The 22,890-nt window shown below is 41.3% G+C and overlaps 1 protein-coding gene across 1 annotated transcript in view; it reads right to left on the bottom strand.

Annotated features, from left to right (window-relative positions):
• LOC126426492 (TSC22 domain family protein 1-like) overlaps positions 1-15,493 on the bottom strand; it is an 81,983-nt gene extending 66,490 nt beyond the window's left edge. The window contains exons 1-3 of the mRNA XM_050088401.1: positions 15,448-15,493; positions 11,367-11,801; positions 800-1,017 (exon numbers count right to left, since the gene is read on the bottom strand). Of these exons, the coding sequence (XP_049944358.1) occupies positions 800-1,017; positions 11,367-11,801; positions 15,448-15,493 (699 nt within the window). The remainder of the gene's footprint in view (positions 1-799; positions 1,018-11,366; positions 11,802-15,447) is intronic.
• Positions 15,494-22,890: the final 7,397 nt, after the last annotated feature.

Here is a 22,890-nt window from a genome sequence, read left to right as displayed (position 1 = left end):
CATCGTTCTACCATTCCTAGACCGGCAAGGGAACTTGCTGTTCCAACAGGACAATGCACGTCCGCATGTATCCCGTGCCACCCAACGTGCTCTAGAAGGTGTAAGTCAACTACCCTGGCCAGCAAGATCTCCGGATCTGTCCCCCATTGAGCATGTTTGGGACTGGATGAAGCGTCGTCTCACGCGGTCTGCACGTCCAGCACGAACGCTGGTCCAACTGAGGCGCCAGGTGGAAATGGCATGGCAAGCCGTTCCACAGGACTACATCCAGCATCTCTACGATCGTCTCCATGGGAGAATAGCAGCCTGCATTGCTGCGAAAGGTGGATATACACTGTACTAGTGCCGACATTGTGCATGCTCTGTTGCCTGTGTCTATGTGCCTGTGGTTCTGTCAGTGTGATCATGTGATGTATCTGACCCCAGGAATGTGTCATTAAAGTTTCCCCTTCCTGGGACAATGAATTCACGGTGTTCTTATTTCAATTTCCAGGAGTGTAGATTGCTGCTCGCATATACTAGAGATGTCGAGTGACACATAGGAATAACAAGAAAAGTCTAAGACAAATAAATTTTGGACTGTGATTAACATTTGATGAGAGATCTTGAGCTGATCAGCAGGTCATTGTGGGTGGTGATAAATCAGTCAAACTAAGTGAGAACTCATCACAAAACCACAAGTTAACAATACGGCGGATCTCCGACGGTGAGGTACCGAGTTCGATCGAGAAATCGCAGGTAAGGTACATTCCGAGACGTAAGTCAACAAAATAACAAAGGGCAGGAGCACCACACTTGCCGGAGGGTCGAAGGTGCTGTAGTCCGCAGCAGGATTCTCCTCAGCTTCTGCAGTGGCCGCGGCAAGGTCCTCAGCCAAGATGGCCGCCTCCAACTCAGCGGCGGCACTCGCGAAAGCCCGTGCCACCTCCTCGGCCGCGTCGTCGTTGCCGATGCCTTCGTCCACAGCCGTATCGTCCTCATCCGGTGCGGTCGAGCTGTGCTTCGAGCTCACCGACCCTGTGGAGCCCAGATTACTCGGGTTGATTCCTCAGAAATAACCACGTACAGAAGAAACAGTGTTAATTACTTTCAAAGGAGGGAAAATGGCATAGCTGCCGTCACTATCCACGATCCACACGGTGCAGTACAGCTCGGGTCATTGTCGACCCGTCGGCTACTGAATAGGCAAACGCAAATTAGGCGCACCTCGAAAAAGTGACACCAGCTGTCTGCCGTGACCAGTCGGTGCTGCAATATTTCTATTCTATCTTAGCAATCTCACATCTTTTAAGTTAATTTGCACTTTACTGCTGTATGTCTTTAATTACGCTTCATCATCACATGTCAACCATCTCATTTATAATATGTACCTTCTCCAATACTCTTCCCTTATTTCATGTTTATTCAGTTGTTGAGTCTCCTACCATCTTCAGTTACAAGTTTAATGTCATAATAATAATAATAATAATAATAATAATAATAATAACCTTTCTTTGTTACAATAAATTTAATCAAGTAAGTGTAAGAACTATTGTGCCCCCTAGAAGATTTGATGTTTACTTCTGTCTTAATCAGTGCTCTTTCTACCAACTGTAGACATGAAGATAAGTGCTCCAGCAATCAAAACCAGTCTTCCTTGTCTAAATTTGTAACCATTAAGAAAAGTGTGTGTGTTTGTTCGTAACACACACAAATCTACAGTTTTATTCCAATCTTGATGAAATTTTGCACACTCTACTTGCAAAACAAAAGGAAGATCACTGCCTACACAACATTTCATAATCTGGCTTGAAACATATACGTACATATTATACAAAGGGGAAAGGTTGTTACCAAAAATCTCTAAAAGTTCTTGGCAAATGCATTTCGGATTCCTACAGCCAAGAAAAAAACGAAAAATTAAATGCGTAACATGTGAAATATATTATGGTAAACTGACCACAATTTCTATTTGCAAGAATGAATTACAGCAGCAATACCCATCTTGGAGATAGTGCCATCAGAGGCCACTAGATTGTCGGACAAGCAAAAGCTCGAAAATTTGACAGAAAGACAATTGCACATTCTTGTGTATCGATCAGATGCTGTTGTTACATTTGACATACGCTCTAGAGGATACTGCAGTCCTTGTTTCACAGTCCGAGTACCAACCTGGCACAAATTTTCATAGTCGTCATTCCACATTTCACTGTCCTAAATGTTTGCATAGCATGTTTCTGAGGCAGAACATGGGAATCAGCCCAGCATTCACCCATTGGGATGGGGAAAACCACCTAAAAACCACATCCTGGCTGGCCAGCACGCCGATCCCCCATCATTAATCCACCGGGCAGATCTGATCGGGAGCCGGCGTTCCTCTTTGTCTCCGATGCGGTCTTACTAACATGCACAGTTACCGGGGCGGGTAATGCTTTCAACTACTTGTATTTTGCAAAAAGACCATGATGGTGACATCAGGAATATTTGAGCTCATGTTGAATCTTACCAACAATTTTTCTTCCCGCAGACCATTCAAGACTGAAACCAAAAGGGGGGAAAGTCACTTTAGTATACAAAGTACCCTCCACCGTACAACATATGGTGACTTGAGCAGTACAAATTTAGATGGAGAAGTGTCACTGGTTGCATGTGACAATACACACTGTCTTCTAGATCCTCATATGCAAGTTCCCTTTTCTCCATTCATTTTCTTGTGAACTTTAATTTTCACAGGCAGTATCAGGTGATTTGAGTTCTATTAATGTGATGGCCAGTAAATACTGTAACTGCAGAAGTGTGTATTTACTGCTGTAGGTTACAACACTATAGAATTTTGTCAATCTTGCATATGGCTGTCAAAAATTATTTTACTTTTTATGTACAGTGATTTTTATGTATTTTTAATATTTCTCATCTTAAAGCAGAAATCTCAACAGCAAATATCCACAGAAGTACGCGTACAGTAGCTATTTCAAATTCAGAGTGTGTACAAAGAGTGTCCAAATCACATGCTATGAAAGTACAAATATAAAATTGTGAGAAACATCATGTGGTGTTTACTGAATTTGCTAACACGGACCACAAACTGTTCATAGAACATCAGAAATCGTGATAAATCTACACTTGTCACTGCCGATGGTTTACATCACAATCACATAGAAAGGAAAATTACATCTTCATTATTTTTAAAAGCAACTCTTTTTTTTTACGTACCTTATGTAAGTATAAAAATCTATGCCCTGCCTTTATACTAAACCCACGGAACCATATAATAAGTTTAAAGAACAAATAATGTGGTAACAGCATTTTAGTTACGGTCACAGCTTTTATTAACTTCTTAAGACTCAACTTCCCTGCAATATGAGTGCTGGAAATATAGAGATCCATATGTCAGTAAACAGTAGTAAGTTGCACAACTTGCCATTTATTTTATGACTGTGACTTTCAAAACTGCAAACTTCCAAACTGTTCTCAAAAATACGAAGTGGAGAGCAAAGGGGACAGCCTATATGTCAATTTTGATTTATTAGCCTCTGTCAAGGCTACAAGAAACACTTTGACACCTCCCAAATTAATCAGAATTATCAGCTCCTAGTACAGCTGCTGTTTCAAGTCTCTTACATCCCTATTACCTAGTTTAATTTTCAGAGGATTTTCGGCTTTTGGCATTATACCATTACCGATATCTTTCAGAAAATATCTTTCTTCTCTAGCACACACTATGAATGTTTTTCAATAATAAACCTGGTGATCTCATTCCCGTACGTTTGATAAATCTGAAATACTCACTAGGGCAAAATTTCGTTCAGTTTATTTCCCATCCAATAATATATTGTCACAGTAACTACTTACATGTATAGGCACAAGAGGCAGACAGTATTTTAATCAGTCAACATGGACCCCAGACCTAGGGTGATAAAATCCCGAGAACAATAAATTTAAAAAGAATGAAAGCAGGATAGAAAAAAGAAACACAAGTGCAATACAATAAAATTAAAACAGCGAAAACTGTGCAATGTGATATTTAATGAACACCAGACTGATTCACTCTCCTTCCAACCTAATCAAAACTGAAAATCTGGAATGAATTTTTCAGTCTGCAGTGCTGTGCGCAACGATTTGAAACTTCCTGGCAGATTATAACTGTGTGTCAAACAAGGAATCGAACTTGGGACTTTTGCATTTGCAGCAGCAAGTGTTCTACTGACAGTTTTCCAAAGATGATCCACAATCCACCTTCATACCTTTACTTCCACGAGTACCTCACCTCCTATCTTCACAGAAATTCTCCTGTCCACCCTGCGAAAAAAACAATATTGCAGAGACGTGGCTTAGCCACAGTCTACCAAATTGTTTCTGGATGCTAAGCAATGTCTCTGCAACAACCATTCTTCCAGGAGATGCAGTTCCCCAATGGATGCAGGAGAACATCTGTGGAGTTCGGAAAGTAGGAATTCGAGATACTGAAGAAGTACAGCTGTGAGGGTGGGGTGTGAGTCACGCTCTGATAACTCAGTTAGCACAGCACTTGCTGGCAAATGTCAAAGATTCCAGGTTCGAGTCCCTATCTGGTAGTCCAACAGGTGGTTTTAATCTACCGACAAGTTTCAAAACCTAAAATATCTACCATTAGCCATTTATCACACAAACAGCCCAAAAAAACACAATTAACCATTTCTCAGTCATACTAGCTCTGATTTTGCTCCAGAGCTGAAATACCAGGCAAATACTAATAGACAACAAGAAAATGAATGTAAATTTTCTGCCAATAGTGCACTCATAACAAACTCACAACCAGAAACATTACAATTACTAAAATTTTTGAAGTTATTAAGCAGTGGTCAAATAGATTTTTGCAGGTAAACCTAATGCTTTCTTCCACACAATTGTTTGTTGCAAATTGAACTGAAATTTGGTAGTGCAAAATGCAAACTCGTGACATCACTTGTTTGATGGAATTTGATTAGAAATTAACAGTACATTTAAATGACTTGTTCTGTTTCTGTAGCCGACTCGTCACCACATCTGACACTCGTGTGGAGGATCCGTGTTCTATTCCCAGTACTGTCACGGAATTTTCCTCAGTGGGACTTAAATGGGTTGCACTCTATTTCAAGATGCCAATTTAAGAGCTACTCGAATAAGAAGTTGTGACTACCAGGTCTGAAAAGTTGACAATGGCCTGGAGAGCAATGTGCTCACCACATGCTCCTCTGTACAACATCCACACTGCAGACAATGACATTACTGCTGGCTGACATCACGTGCTCTTTAGGGGCCAATTGCGGAGTTCCGTTTAGATTTTTTATAAACAATCCAATGGATAATGTCTGATACTAAATGAGGCTGTTGGCCACGGTGTTGTTGTGCAAGGTGTGACCTAATAGTAATGGGAATTTTTGTTTTTCTTCAAGAATCTTTATTTTATTCCTCAAAATAACTTTGTCTCATTGAGGTGCTCCCCCGCCCCCCCCCCCCCCCTATCCCCCTTAGATGCAACACATTTATGCCAGTGCTTTTTCCAATTTCAGAAGGACTTCTGGAACTCACTTTTCTTTATACTGTTCAGCTCCTTCAAGATTCTACTTTTGCCTTGTCAATGGTGACATCCTTTCACAGTTCCCTTCCGCCTCAGGAATAGATGTAAGTCACAAGGAGTCCCATCCAGCCAATACGGTAGCTGAGGCAATATAACAGTTTCGTTTTATGCCAAAAAATCACAACCTACTATTCCGGTGTGAGCATGAGCATTATAGTGATGCGAGTTCCACGAATGGTTTTGCAACAATTCTGGTCATTTTCTTTGAATTCCTTCCAGAAAATGGCACTTAACTTCCTGATAGTATTTCTTATTGACTGCAACACAGAGAACCATGGAAAAAAAATCATTTTCCCCACAGTTCTCTTTGTGTTGCCCACATACACTTGCCCTCAACTACACATTATCACGCATACTCCCGACACTTGTAGTGGACGATGAGCATTCTTTACCTTGCTCGTGTGTTTATATGAGGTGTGATCAAAAAGTAACACGGATTTTTTAATTTCGTGGTCTTTATATATCAGATTTTCAATCTTTTGTTAACTTCTTGGTACACATGTTCCTGACATATGTTTCCATTTGTAGCTGTTTTGAGTATGTGGTTTACTGTTGACAGTTGAAAATATTATACGTGTGTATTATGTGAAGGTGACTGTCAAAGAGGAGCAATGGGTAGATCTGCTGCAGAGGATTGTGCTTGGCAGCCGGGAAACCACAAAATTCAACCCGCAACATCCAGGCCCTGGAAATTGTACGCACATTTCACTAGGCTGTACGCAGAGGCTGCAGGGCTCCCCAAGCACGACAATAATTTTATTTAGAAAGGTCAAGTGCAGCGCCTCAATATGAGAATGTAGCAGCAATGAACAACAAAAATCTGACAAATTTCTGTTTCTAAATTCACCTGCGTCGCATCTGTAACTTGCGCACTTTTGAAAAGTGCACACCAGAGTTGCTTTGAAGTTTTGCAGATGGTGAAACAGTACCAGGTAGTTTGTTTGTGTGGTGTGTGGCGGGGGGGGGGGGGGGGGGGGGGGGGGGGGGGGGGGAGGGGGGGGGGTGTTTACATCACATATAAGCTATGTCTCTTCGCAGCAGCGAGCCTCGTGTGTCCTGCCTTGTGGGGGCACTGAAGGTTGGCGGCAATTCATGTCTCGCCTGCACGTTTTCTGTGGACCAGCAGTGACAGGGTGGGGTAGTAGTGATGTGTACATATTGCAGCTGTTAGCTCTGTTATTGTCTAGTTGCTGCGTCAGCCGAGTGTAGTGAAAATGCTTACTATTGCAGAGAATGCGTTTATAGTGGAAGAGGTTTTCCGTGCAGCAGGAAACTTTATGAAGCCCGTGAGGCAGCAATTTAGATTGAATTTTCCTGCTTCGAGGTGTCTGCATTGTCACACTGTAAGTGATTTAATCCGCAAATTCGAGACGACAGGTTCAATTTGCAATACACCACAAACTGTTAGGCTCACCATACTAACAGAACGGAAGCTAGTCAACATTTCAGACATTGCATTGCGAAGTCCGACAAAATCGGTGAGGAGATTATTGCAAGTAAGTAGAGTCTGTCATACGCCAGCACATCAGGCAGTAATCAAAAAATTGGTCACGTAGCCGTATAAAATCCCACGGTGGAAGAGGCGATGCGACACGGAGCGTTGTCACCGTCCAACACTTACTTGTCCAGTTTAATTCGATTCACCCTTTTCCTGGGCCTTTCAAGGGCATCTCTGTAAAACACATGTTCAACACTTTGTCCTGGTGGAACAAATTATTTATACGTAATTCCTTACTGTCAAAAAAGGAAATCTGCATTGTTTTGATCTTTGATTTGCTCATTCGAGCTTCTTTCGGTCGAGAACGTGCCACTTTCTCTCAAGATCGTACTCAAAAATACAGAATTCGTCACCTGTGATGGCACAGCCGAACCATTCGCGGTCACTGGCAATCCTCTCAAGAAGATCAACACACACATTTCTTCAACTGCCCTCCTGCTCGGCAGTGAGGTTTCTCGGCACCATTTTGACACAAATATTTGCTTAAAATTTGATTCGCCGTTAAAGTGCAAGTTTAACAGGTCACCCATCACCCTCGTCGTCAAACATTGACCCGATCTCACAAGAGTACACACACATTCGACATTTTCAAAGGTCTCCTCGATTGAGATTCATCTTCATTGTATCCTCAACCTTCCAAAAACAATTTGTGGCAGTGAAAAACTTTTGCTCTTGCCAAGCGATGTTCTCCATAGGCCCGTTTCAACTTTACAAGGGTACACTCACAAATTTCCCAAGTTTAACACAAAACTTGACTGCATAACAGTTGCTCTAACTTCCGCTGTTCCATTTTCATCCTTATGACAAAAAACACAACTTCACTGGTGACGCTCTTGAGAGTCACGTGACGGCTTCACAGAGTTAAAATTCTGAGCATCTGGAACGGTTGAACAAACCAGTCTATACCAGTGGAACAATACGGCATTACCAGATTGCATGTTGCGATATCGGACTCGTTACTTTTCTCATACATCTCATAATTGTGACACACTGTCAACAATTTTGCGTAATTTGTCGGTATATAGACAAAAAGCCATTACTGTGAGATAGTTGAGAGCAGACAACTGGAGATGCATAGTGTGGTCTGAAGAGACTCAATTTTGCCTCTTTTCAACTGATGCATTTAACCTACGGTGTATGTGTGTGTGTGTGTGTGTGTGTGTGTGTGTGTGTGTGTGTGTGTGTAGGATGTACTTGAGGCCAGAGGTGGTTCTGTGACAATTTGGGGGCATTTTCCATACCTCAACTGGAGCTAATTTGTTCAGGTTGCAGTGAACGCGAAGCAAAATGTTTATTTCAACATTCTCAGTGACTGAGTGCTGCAGTTTCTTCTACACCTTCATGACGATTAGACTGAATACTCCTGTCTTCCTAAATGACAACAGCAATGTTCAACAGGTCTGTACGGGTACATTCCCAGTTCGGCAAACACTTGAGTACATTATCGTACCTTGCCCCCCCACTCTTAAACCCGCTGAAACTGTTAGCAAGCTACTCAGAACAGTTGGTGAAACATAGCATGTGACATGCGTGTGGTTTTGTAGAGCATTATGTTCTAATCATCAGAGTGCTTCTTCAGCAAGACATGGCATATACACTACTGGCCATTAAAATTGTTACACCACAAAGATGACGTGCTACAGGCGAAAATTTAACCGACAGGAAGAAGATGCTGTGATATGCAAATGATTAGCTTTTCAGCGCATTCACAGAAGGTTGGCGCCGGTGGCGACACCTACAACGTGCTGACATGAGGAAAGTTTCCAACCGAGAGAAATGCGTACCATCACGTTTCCGACTTTGATAAAGGTCAGATTGTAGCCTATCACGATTGCGGATTATTGTATCGCAACATTGCTGCTCTCATTGGTTGAGGTCCAATGACTGTTAGCAGAATATAGAATCGGTGGGTTCAGGAGGGTAATACGGAACGCCGTGCTGGATCCCGACGGCCTCTTATCACTAGCATTCGAGATGACAGGCATCTTATCCACATGGCTGTAACAGATCGTGCAGCTACATCTCGATCCCTGAGTCAACAGATGGGGACGTTTGCAAGACAACAATCATCTGCACGAACAGTTCGACGATGTTTGTAGCAGCACGGACTATCAGCTCGGAGACCGTGGCTGCGGTTACCCTTGACGCTGCATCACAGACAGGAGTGCCTGCGATGGTGTACTCGACGACGAACCTGGGTGCACGAATGGCAAAATGTCATTTTTTCGGATGAATCCATGTTCTGTTTACAGAATCATGTTGGTCGCATCCGTGTTTGGTGACATCGCGGTGAACGCACATTGGAAGCGTGAATTCGTCATCTGGCGTATCACCCGTCATGGTGGTATGGGGTGTGATTGATTACAAGTTTCGGTCACCTCTTGTTCGCATTGACGGCACTTTAAACAGTGGACATTACATTTCATTTCAGATGTGTTACGACCCCTGGCTCTACCCTGTGAAACCCTACATTTCAGCAGGATAATGCACGACTGCATGTTGCAGGTCCTGTGCGGGCCTTTCTGGATACAGAAAATGTTTGACTGCTGTCCTGGCCAGCACATTCTCCAGATCTCTCACCAATTGAAAACGTCTGGTCAATGGTGGCCGAGCAACTGGCTCATCACAATACCCCAGTCACTACTCTTGATGAACTGTGGTATCGTGTTGAAGCTGCATGGGCAGCTGTACCTGTACTCGCCCTCCGAGCTCTGTTTGACTTAATGCCCAGGCGTATCGAGGCCATTATTACGGCTAGTGGTGGTTGTTCTGGGTACTGATTTCTCAGGATCTATGCACCCAAATTGCGTGAAAATGTAATCACATGTCAGGTCTAGTTAATATATTTGTCCAATGAATACCCGTTTATCATCTGCATTTCTTCTTGGTGTAGCAATTGTAATGGTCAGTAGCGTACAAAGAAACTTATGGGTATTCTTGCTTCTCCCTCTTGTTCCTTGTGTGACACCACTAGCGAGGTTAAAATTATGGTACACAGTATTAGCATCACGTTTCCAGTGGCGTTTAATTTTTAATAGGTGAGCCTACATTCCCCATTCCTCCATACACCTAATACCTCCTTCTCTGAGAATTTCACAACGAAATCAACTGCGCGCAAGTTAAATTTTGGCAGGCGCCACAGACTGCTTCTGATGGGTGATGTGTGCCATTAATACACTGGGGAGGGGGGGGGGGGGGGCGGGGGGGTGTCAGGGGGCACAGATTGTGTTCATATTTGCACTGGTGATGCCACTGCTCCCATTGGAGTGTCAACAATTCGGAGGAAGTTCCACATTACCTGACTCTTCACCTTACAGTTACAACTGCTGTCCCAGTTGAAGCTCTTCTTACACATTTTAATTTCTACACCCTCTTAAGTGTGTTAACATTCGAATCAATTTCTGTACAAAAGATAAGAACCAAAAATCGTGGCCCTCTGAACGCATCCGAAATACTCGGGAGAATGCAGCACTTGGCAGAATCGTCGGTATCTCCATGCAGAATCAGCACTTACCGGCATAGGCATTCATCAAAAACAGTTAACCTTCCAATTATTACCACGGCATTACTACGATGCGAATTTGCACTCCTTGGCATTAAGGGGTTAACAACAGAAGTGCAGTACGTACACACACAAAACAAAATTTTAGTTTTATCAAACACTATCCTGTGTCTATCTGTTAAGCTGTGTACCGCAACTGCCGATTCCTCGAGTTCACAATCGATAAGGTGGTGTCGACATTCTGCACAACAGGCAGTAACAGTACATAAAGAATTATCGCAAGCCACCTATAGGCTACAGAAGTCCGCCACAGCAGCAGCCTCGACAGCCTGTCACTCCCGAGGAAGACGACGGTGGCAGTTGCCAAAAACTCGACGTTTTACCCAGATCTTATGCGCCGAGAAAACTGACAATGTTTTACGTACGCATATTGTCGGGAGGAAGTCTGTTCTCTGAAGTCAAGTACAGCAAATCAGCTGCTTAGCTTCCCTCTCGGCACAGAACCTGCAATAGAACTGACGGTCGCCACCTGCACTAACTTTTTACCTCATTCTGAAATTTTACTTTGCTTAGCAGTGCAGTGCAGGTCTCGGCCACATTTCCCCCTGAAGGCATACTCCACACACGGGGGTGAAACATGGGCTTCAACAAAAAAATCTGTAGGACACAGCTCAAAACCTCAAAAACTTTTAGCGGTTATACACGCCGCAAGAAGAGCAGAGAGCAAGTTAGTATGTTAGTAAGGAGAGTGAGTTAGTGCTAGGTGCAGACTGTTAGAGTGGGCGAACCTCTTCCCAGGAGCGCATGCAGGTTCTCAGAGTTGGGCCAGCGGCCCAGGCGGCCGCCGACGCGCTCCTCCCCGTCCTCCAAGTCGACGAACTCCTCCTCGGGCACGGCAGCCTCCCGGTCGAAGAGCGACTCCTCCACGCCGAGCAGCCCGTCGTCCGCGTCCGCACCGTCATCGGCGCAGCCGGTTCCGACACTGCTGGTCTCCGACGACATGGCCAGCAGGGACGAGCCGGCACCAAACGTGCGGCCCACGCTGCCGTAGATGCCCAGGCTGCTCCCCGAGCCGGTGCGAGACAGCGGGGGCGGGACCGCGCCGTCGCCGTCGACGTCGTCCGCCGGGTCGGCGAGTGGAGGCGCGTCTGCGCCGTCGACCTTGCCGGGGAGTTTCTTCCGGGGCAGTGGGACGGGAGGCGCCGTGTCCTTACCTTTGGGAGCTACGGGGGAACGGTGAGTGGGAAGGAAAAGCGGAGTCAGTTAGCAAAGCGCGAGCCACCTTTAGCCTAGTCGGTGTTTTTGTGCCGTACGGCATCGGGTCACAGTCGGAAACGGGTTTCTCCGACAAGGAGAAGTCCGCAGTGGTGGGATCGACTTTTTGAAACTGTCTATACGGTGATGTAGATCGAGGTTCCAGGTATCGCACCTTGCAGCCGTTTGCCCTGGCGGACCCACATTTGCGAGTAATCGACAAAAAGAGTTTCTGAATTTCGCACGCTGCTCTACAGCTTTAATGAAGAAGCATTATGTAGATTAGTTGCATAGTGTAATGATTATAACATGAGCGTGGTATGCAAGAGGTTTTGGGTTTTAATCTCATGAAGTCCTTCGAAATTTTTTGTTTTTAAAATTTTCTCAACATAAGTTTGATAATAATTTGATTCAATTAATTGGTTTAAAATTTTTTTATTTCTCTTCCTTCATCACATCATTTTAATCACCATATTAATTTTTCCAATTGCTTTCATTTTTCTGCCCAACAATTCTGTTTCTACATAATCTTTCTGAATGTTCTTGTTTTAATTACCTCCTTGTATCAACACAAATTCAATTTCTTCCATTTCATCATACATTATTTTAACCATGTTATTGCATTCATTATTTATATTCCTCATTTTGCTTGAATTTCATTTTACTTGTAATCCCTTCATTCATTTAGAACTTCATCAGTGTTATTTTATCCCTAGTGTAACATGCATTCATGTTTCAAATGTTTGTATGACGATTAGTATCCAACAAAATGAATTATTTTTTTTACAAAAATAGCATTTCTGAAGCAACTGCACAATCAATATAAATGGATTATTTTGTTGTTTGTTTTTTAACTGATAAATTGGCACTTTTGAAAGTTTAAATATTATGACAGATAAATGAACATAATGAAATTCACAAGCACAAAGCTTCCAGCTGGAAAAAATTATAGGAAGCAAAAAGAATTTAAAAAAGTTAGTACAGTAATTAAAATGATGCAACAAAGGAATAGAAATAAAAAAAACTATATTCAAACTGATTAACTGAATAAAAACAATGATCAAAGTCATTTCAGAAAAGATTTAAAAATAAAAACTTTCAAAGCCCTTGGTGAGAACTCTTAACCTTACACACAAGAGGCCAATACTACATCCATTACGCTATGTGACCAGTCTGTATAATATTTCATTTTTTAATGTTACAGATTATCATGTAAAATTAAGAAATTTTTTTTTGTCTATTACGTGCAAACGAGGACCTGTGAGGGCGAATGGCTGCAGGGTGCAATACCTGGAACCTCAACCTACAATACCACACAGACGATTTCAAAAAATTAATCCCACCTCTGCGGACATCTTGTGAGAATAAAAAGCAGCAGTTCAAATGGCAATTTATTTTCGATCCACTGGAGGTCACCGGTTCCAGTAATATTACCATCACCAGACGTACTGCATATCACACAAGGAGTCAGTGCTGCTGAGAGATATAGGTTACAGCAATGAGCAGTTAGTGACTGGTACCTCTCTGTAGTACACAGACACTCTTTGGGTAGTCTGCAGCCTCGGTCCGGTCATCAGTATTTTAACTGAAACAGGTGGTCTCCAATAGAACAAAAATTAACTGGTATTTGAACTGTTACTTTTTTCCCTCACGTCAAGTTCCAACACATTGCAATTTTTTGTGCCCAACAGATCGTCTCCTAATGCTGCAGACATCATCAGAGGCTGTAACTGTGCATTTAATCAATTTTGAAGCTCGAACGAGCTCAAGAAGCCAAACTGTTAATACGCTAACTGTACAATGGCCAGGTCACGACATCGTCCGACTACTCCCACAACAGATCGCGAACTCGTGCCGATCTGTGTTACGGAGCGCATACTACAGAAGAGTTGGTGCCGGTCGCTTTATTTAGCACGAAGGCCCACGACTTCCCCGATTTCAATCTTCCCTCTTTTCTTTTAAAGATTTTTTTTGTGGTTTTGAATTTGTATGGTCCCTCTGTACATCCTATCACAGTAACGACTGGACTTCAAATCACAGCATCACAGAGATGGATTTGGTGATCCCTGGTCCTAGCAGACAATCTGTTACTGCAAATTTATCCATGTTCGCCAGACATTTGTTCTTGTTTTCTCTAAGGAAGTTCCCAAAGCTTCTTTCTTTTGTAAAATTGGTCACATCAGTCCAACAATCTGTGAGCCCCATCACTTGTAGACAGAGCTCGATTATTTAAGAACTGCTTCCAGAGAAAACGGCTATGCCGCCACAGGAATAAATAGAAGAACTGGAGCTTCTAGTGAGAAAAAAACAAAAGAGAAAGTCATCCACTCACTCCTGAAAGGATCAGCAGACACAGTGGTGACCCATTTTCAATTAACAACAATAAAGTTTTAATTCTTTAATACCCGCTGCTTGCCACAGCAAGAGCACTGTAACTGCCTTGCACACATGGTCAAGAGTACATAGTAACTACTAAAAAAAGCATTAAGATCTGGATTAAAGAAAATAAGAATTGTCGTCTGGGTAACACAGATGAATTGCCAGTAGCGGATCTTTGACTGTGGAAAGAAAATCGCCAAATTCGTTTCTCTGATGCTGTAGTCGCATAAAGGTCCAGTCATTACTATGCTAGGATATTAGAAAGCCTACAGAAATTCAAAAACATAAAAAAATGTTAATAGAAAATAAAGAGGACTGAAATTAGAGAAGTTGTGGGGCTTAGCACCATACCTTCCACATTCACGAGCTCCGTAACACGTGTTGCCGAGACTCCGTGATCTCCAGTGGCGGTCGGACGAAGTTCAAACCTGATCGTTGAACAGCTGCAGATTCGCAGTTCGGCTTGCTAGCTGACAAGACGACCACACGGCTACAGCATTTTTGTGATTTTTTTTTTTTTTTTTTTATTTATGGTACGTGAGATTTACAACTCAAAATCAACATCCTAAAGCAGTTCGATGCAACACTCAAAAATTGTTGAGATATTCATCTTTGCAGTTTTCCAATGAACTTTAAATTTAATTCCCTAAAATAAAGGTGATTTTCATGACAGGAGAGTGGCTCACTCAGTACCGTTGGAGAATGGTAGTCAGGTGAACAATGCACTGGTGTCTCGACTCTCACTACGGTCTTTTTTCCATTCAAACCTAATTCCTAAAACATTTAAATATAAAATTCATCAAATATTGGCTAAATTAACACACATCTATTTAATTTTATGAAAAATGCATGCCTTTTTTTCTAATTTCATATCATGCACAAAATTTCAGTTTTCATTGCAAACATAACTTCTTAATTATCAATATTTTATAAAATATTATTAATATATTTATAATGTTTTTTGTTCAGACAATTTTTATTAATATTCTTTCATATAATATTGATTAAGAGTTTATATTTCCAATGAAAACTGTAATTTTGCGTGTAATATGTAATTAGAAACAAGACAACACACATTTTTCATAATGATGATGATTAGATGTATGTTAATTAGCATATATTTGATGTATTTTATATTGAATGATTTAAGTATTTGAAACGAAAAATAAAATAAAATAAAGAAAAAGAAAGACCATTGTGATATTCTAAACAACTATCCTTTCATTGCACACTTACCATTCTCCAATGCTACTGTGAGAGCTATCATGACAATCACCTTCATTTTAGGGAATTCATGTTCCTCAAAAAACATGTAAGTCAATTTTCTCAAGAATTTTTGAGAGTTCCATTGAAAGGCTTTGGGAGAGTGATATTTTAGTTCAGAAATTCGTGTACGATTAACATAAAAAATTGCAAAAATACAGTAACTAGATGGTCTCCAGGTGAGTCTTTATAACCTCTGATGATGTTGCAGTTTTAGGAGAAGGAATGTTAGACACACAATGCCCATACAACAAAAAAACACCGAGGATGAATTATATTAGCAGTGTTATGAGGTACACCAGGAAGGACTACACAGCTTGGCTAGCTACTGAACAAACAGGACAGCACAGACAAACAGGTTGGAAAGTAAGGTCCTACCAACTATTTTGCCCAGTTTATCCCCACTACAAGGTTGGCTTTACCAATGGTACTATATAATGGGAGCCACTTTAAGGAGAATAATCTATGAAACAAATGAGTACTGGCGATAATACAGTGTAAAATACATTCGGATCTCAACTACTATTTTTGGTGTATCAATTAATGTATAATATACAGCACAGAGCAGGTATTTGACTGGCCAGGTAACAATTTCCGCTGATCTCCACATTTTTCAAACAATACGAAGGCACAATTAGTTTCCTAAGACTGGATGCTACACCCTAAGGAAGCATTTAAGGATGATTTCGTCTTCCAGCCCCAACATTTTATCCTCGAGTAAGTTAGTATGTTTCTTCATCACTTAACTAGTTTTACAACCGAACAGCTTCATGGAATAATAAATTGGTTTAATCTTTGCTAAGGTACAAATTTTATGCAACAGTATCATCAACACTAATCGAAATTACTTTTCTTCATTGGATCATATGAAAAGGCGAATGTTCTCTCAAAATATAAACTAAAAACCACTTTTTAGTGTATTAACTTTTTTTTGAGTGCACACGGTGGAGTAGGGTGTACCTGATACAGGTCAGCACAGGGGAGGAAGATAATATTCTCGTGTCTGACAAGAACAAGTATTCAAAATATGCAAGAGCCTGCCAAATACAGAGTTATGAACCGAAAAATTTCTTGCCACATACATTAAGAATTTATAGTATCTTTCTAGAATATGTTTCGAAACAAAAGTAGACATCTGCTGGCGAAAAAGTTTATTTTGACTGAGACATACCAAGCAGCAAAATATTAAGCATTATTTTGGAAAAGGACTTTTGCTTAAATTCCTTAAAGCTGAACTTTTAGTAATTCCTGAATTACCGTCATAATAATTACTTTACTCTGACTGCATAATGTCACAAATAGTGTTACATTACATTGTACGGAACTTTCTATACATGTCATCTGATATAGCTTCTTTGAGTTACACCAGTGATACCTGATGCACAATGACTTGTACAATTTAACTAACTGAATTATAGAAAATCCATCTACTGATCTTTTCAAGACTGTCGTTGCACAAGCAAAGGATTTAGAATTCATTTCAGATCAATGAAACAGTTATGATGTCTTCTTTATTCGATTTCCTTTCACCTAAGACCACTGAGCACCACGGGTTCACTGGATTGCAATTTCCACTGCTCTGAAAAGTGTTCACCCACAAAAATTGGCTGGCTGAAATTACTGATCAACCAGACAATTTCTGGGTGCCAGGAAAATTGGTGGAATAGCTTGCATTAGCAGGTTATAATTTTTTGCACAAATCTTCAGCATTAATGACGTAACAAACACGATAACCATTTCATCAAACAATTACATTTCCTCAGCTAACAACTACACAAGTTTATCTGCTCAGGTATGGAAAATAATGTGGGATTAGCTTCCAGAGACTAAACAATCTCTCTTGTATCTCTGTGTGTGTGTGTGTGTGTGTGTGTGTGTGTGTGTGTGTGTGTGGGTGGAGGGGGGGAGGGGGCGTACACGTGCATGAACCCCTTAACTTAAAACCCCAAGTTATCTTGTTTCTGTCATTTTGACAAAAACTTAAAACCCCGAGTATACTAGGGCAACTTAAGAAAAGCCCTTTCAAAAATATAGAACCTCACTTATTTCTGATTCAGCACCGACAGTTGGGTGTTTAGCCGCTAGAGGACATCTGGTACTGCATTTGTAGGATGGCCGTCTCATTTTGGCCAAGTTGGTTGCCACTAGCTATCGTCTTTATGTGGGCAGCTTTCGATGCTCAACAACAAAATGCACACTTTCGTACTCTCTCCTGTATTACTGTTCACAATGCTTTGAGTAAATGACAGCTATAGTGATTCTGAGTTTGACACTGAATTTAGCGGCTCAGAAAGTGAAGAACAATATACTGTTACTTGACTAGAGACTGGGAGTTACGACAGTTGGCCTGTTGGGTGATAAGTGCTAGCCAGTGGTACGAAATAAATACATCCTCTGGCTCCAGCCAGCTCCTCCGAGATTTATTTCCACAGCAAACTGTTGTTAAATACATTTGTAGAGTTCATAGCTACACAGAAACTTAAGTCATTTTCTAAGTTTCAATATATTTTAGTCAAAGTTCAGAGCACGAGTATTGTCGGTGATGCTCAAAATTGTGTAACTCATTATTTTGAGCTTTAAAAGCTGTCCTAATATAACTACATGCAATGTCATTCATTATGGGATGTTTATCATTACTTTTTTTTTTTAAAAAAAATTATTATTTTTTGGAACATAATTTTTTTTAAAAAAATCATTAAGTTATGGGGTTAAATTAACTTAACTTAGCTAAGTTTCCACGTAAAAATATGTTGTGTAACAGCTATTGACAAAACAACTCGTGCTCTTTCACTCTTTGCAAAAGCAATGACCTACGTTATATCCCTAGTACGGTCAATAGTTTCCTTTGATATTTCTGGAATGCTACTTGCAACAGATGGCATACTAGTTTCCATTAATGTCTTGTCTACTGCTTATTTAAAAAAAGACACAGCCTGAGCCTAATAAGCTGTTTCTGCAATATCCAACAACCACTGATATGATAAAGAAGTGACTGGACTGCTTTAGGAGTTAAATAGAAAGGTTACTACTTTCCGATTTCATGAGTTCTGAAACTCGTTTTCTGTTGGCGTCATAATACAGGGCTATTACAAATGATTGAAGCGATTTCATAAATTCACTGTAGCTCCATTCATTGACATATGGTCACGACACACTACAGATGCGTAGAAAAACTCAAAAAGGTTTGTTCGGCTGAAGCCGCACTTCAGGTTTCTGCCGTCAGAGCGCTCGAGAGCGCAGTGAGACAAAATGGCGACAGGAGCCGAGAAAGCGTATGTCGTGCTTGAAATGCCCTCACATCAGTCAGTCATAACAGTGCAACGACACTTCAGGACGAAGTTCAACAAAGATCCACCAACTGCTAACTCCATTCGGCGATGGTATGCGCAGTTTAAAGCTTCTGGATGCCTCTGTAAGGGGAAATCGACGGGTCGGCCTGCAGTGAGCGAAGAAACGGTTGAACGCGTGCAGGCAAGTTTCACGCGTGGCCCGCGGAAGTCGACGAATAAAGCAAGCAGGGAGCTAAACGTACCACAGCCGACAGTTTGGAAAATCTTACGGAAAAGGCTAAAGCAGAAGCCTTACCGTTTACAATTGCTACAAGCCCTGACACCCCATGACAAAGTCAAATGCTTTGAATTTTCGGCGCGGTTGCAACAGCTCACGGAAGAGGATGCGTTCAGTGCAAAACTTGTTTTCAGTGATGAAGCAACATTTTTTCTTAATGGTGAAGTGAACAGACACAATGTGCGAATCTGGGCGGTAGAGAATCCTCACGCATTCGTGCAGCAAATTCGCAATTCACCAAAAGTTAACGTGTTTTGTGCAATGTCACGGTTTAAAGTTTACGGCCCCTTTTTCTTCTGCGAAAAAAACGTTACAGGACACGTGTACCTGGACATGCTGGAAAATTGGCTCATGCCACAACTGGAGACCGACAGCGCCAACTTCATCTTTCAACAGGATGGTGGTCCACCGCACTTCCATCATGATGTTCGGCATTTCTTAAACGGGAGATTGGAAAACCGATGGATCGGTCGTGGTGGAGATCACGATCAGCAATTCATGTCACGGCCTCCACGCTCTCCCGACTTAACCCCATGCGATTTCTTTCTGTGGGGTTATGTGAAAGATTCAGTGTTTAAACCTCCTCTACCAAGAAACGTGCCAGAACTGTGAGCTCGCATCAACGATGCTTTCGAACTCATTGACGGGGACATGCTGCGCCTAGTGTGGGAGGAACTCGATTATCGGCTTGATGTCTGCCGAATCACTAAAGGGGCACATATCGAACATTTGTGAATGCCTAAAAATCTTTTTGAGTTTTTGTATGTGTGTGCAAAGCATTGCGAAAATATCTCAAATAACAAAGTTATTGTAGAGCTGTGAAATCGCTTCAATCATTTGTAATAACGCTGTATAACTACATGTAATGTCATTCATTATGGGATGTTTATCATTAATTTTTTTTTTAAATTATTATTTTTTGGAACATAATTTTTTTTTTTAAAAAGTCGTTAAGTTATGGGGTTAAATTAACTTAGCTAAGTTTCCATGTAAAAATATGTTGTGCAACAGCTATTGACAAAACAACTTTTGCTCTTTCACTCTTTGCAAAAGCAATGACCTATGTTATATCCTTAGTACAGTGAATAGTTTCCTTTGATATTTCTGGAATGCTACTTGCAACAGATGGCATACTAGTTTCCATTAATGTCTTGTCTACTGCTTATTTAAAAAAAGACACAGCCTGAGCCTAATAAGCTGTTTCTGCAATATCCAACAACCACCGATATGATAAAGAAGTGACTGAACTGCTTTAGGAGTTAAATAGAAAGGTTACTACGTTTCGATTTCATGAGTTCTGAAACTCATTTTCTGTTGGCGTCATAATGCATTCAGATGCAAAGGTACATTCTCACTGCTAGAATCCGTGGAAAGTACAGCAGTCAACAACTGAAAAATCAGCTGGAAAACAGATGAGCCTTGTTAAGACACTTCTATAACTCACTTCTACATGCAAATTAGTGTATGTGGTCAAATGTGAAGTGGAACTACAATTTATCAACTATAGGTTCACTTTTGAAAATCATAGCAGTACCCAACTGGGATAAAACTACCACATCAATGTTGGATAGTAACACTGTGACGTAACCAGATCTTGGAAGTTTTTGAGATTATAGTTTTCTGGGCATTATACTGTGGTTTGATGCAAGCTTTTGTGCACGACGTGTTGTTTGCTAGCACAGGAGACATCCTCAGAGGCTACGAAGACTAATGAGGGCACGGAGAGTACAGAACAGCAGACCAGCTGTACGACTGGATCGAAGAGTTTCTAGGAAACAGAACTCGGCATGTCACTCTCAGAAAGAGACAAATATTAAACATGAAATCAATTTCAGGTGTAGCCCAAAGGAGTGTTATTGGACCATTGCTTTCCACTATACATATTAATGTAAATTGCACGAGGCTTTTCACGAACAATGCTGCTGTACACAAAAGCTAGCAACTGTAAGCAAATGAAGGAACACCTACAAAGTATTGACACTTCGTGCAAGGCTTTGAAATTGATACTCCATGTAAACAAATGCAACGTAGGAGAGACATCGCATACATAATTCACAAGTTGGTATTACTGCAGATTGTTTGATGCTACAACCTCGAAAATTACATCAGATGTAGTTGGAATTTGGGGGGGAAGCCCATGTTTTTGTTTTTTCACTATGTACTGTAACACAAAATTGTCAAGAGGTAGAAACGGACTGTGACTCTTGAAGACCAGAGGTTGTATTTCAAGATCAAAACTTTACACGGCAAAAACCTGACAGAAATCTACAGTGTATCGAGTAAAGTTTGTGGCAAGTCTACAGTGGACTGTAGTAGAGTTTCATGTTGAGTTAATCATTTTCGTGCTAGTCATATAAGCACAGATGATATTTCAAAACCCGGTAAGCCAAAAACATCGACAGATGAACAAAATGTGAAACTTGAGGCAGATGCTCATGAAGAAGATCTCAGTGTGACTCACGAGGAACTCTCTGAAACCACAGAATGCCCACTGCATCAGTATTCTGTGACCTGACAAACAATTTGAAGAAGAGAAAAATTTCTGCGAGATGGGTCCCACACTGTTTGACTGCTGAAGAGAAGCAGAAACACCGTTGATCAGAGACTCTGAACCAGACTTGAAGTCACAGTCGAACAAGTGGAGAGGTTCAGATTCTCCACATCCAAAAAAATTCTGACATGCCCAAATCTCGAACGAATAACGATTTTTTCTTGTGATTACCAAGGATTTGTCACGACAAGAGTCCCATACAGAGCAAGTGTCACAGCAGTGTATTATCGTAACTTCAGGTGAAACCTGCACAGAAAAATGCACAAAACCCGAATCTGTTGCTCGAGGCTGAGCCAACCATTCTTCACAAAAATGCTCGCCCGTTATTGGGAATGTCTTAGTCCAGAAACTGCGCAAATACGGACGGGAAGTGTTGTCGCATCCTCCCTACAGCGCAGACACGAGTCCACCAGAGATCGACTCATTCCCAGAAGGGGAAAAAACCTAAGCACGGACATTGTCATATTTGTCCGGAAGAGATTTCTACCACCATCACCCCAGCCGTACGACAGATGAACAGAAGTGGTGTCCTGGACGGAATAATAGAGCTTCCGAGATGTTGAGATTCAGTCATAGAGAAGCAGAGAGACTATACTGAAGGACTGTAAAAAGATTTTTGGAAATAAAAGCTTGTAAGTAAAAAAAATTAATGTGCATTATTTATTAAATGTCCCTCGTATTGTGTACGTATAGGCAGAAGGACCCACTGCAGAGCAATTACACAATTGCAGAACAATCACTAGAAGCAGTCAAATCCATAAATTACCTATAACAATGAAAACAATAAATTACTATAAAATTGGATAGATAAAAATCTGAGACTGTCACGATTGGCAAGCTTTCGGAGCCAGTGGCTCCTCCTTCAGGCAGAAGGATTGTAGGGGAAGGAGAAATGGTGAAGGAAAAGGACTAGAGAGGTGTAAAAAAAGACGTAGATCTCGGGAAAGTCACCCTGAACCACAGGTCAGGGGAGAATTACCGTACGGAATGAGCAGCTATACCTAGGCGTATCCATACAGACTGACAAACTGGAATAACCACATAAAAATAAACTCAGGTAAGGCATATGCCAGATGGATTCACTAAAAGAATTCTCAGGAAATTATAATCCGCCCATCGAAGGAAGCAACTTACAAAACACTTGTTCAACCAGTACTTTAACACTGTTCATCAGCCTGGCATGGGTAACAGATAGGACCGATAGCAGAAACAGAAGAGATCCAAAGAAGAGCAGCGTGTTTCATTACAGGTGCAATTGCTAAGTGCAAAAGCTGGGCCTTCTGATTCACAGTATTCTC

Source organism: Schistocerca serialis, chromosome 11 (assembly GCF_023864345.2).
Source record: "Schistocerca serialis cubense isolate TAMUIC-IGC-003099 chromosome 11, iqSchSeri2.2, whole genome shotgun sequence".
In the NCBI taxonomy this organism is placed as follows: Eukaryota; Metazoa; Arthropoda; class Insecta; order Orthoptera; family Acrididae; genus Schistocerca; species Schistocerca serialis.
Note: the sequence above shows the minus strand (reverse complement) of the source record. Positions and strands in the feature narration are given on the sequence as shown.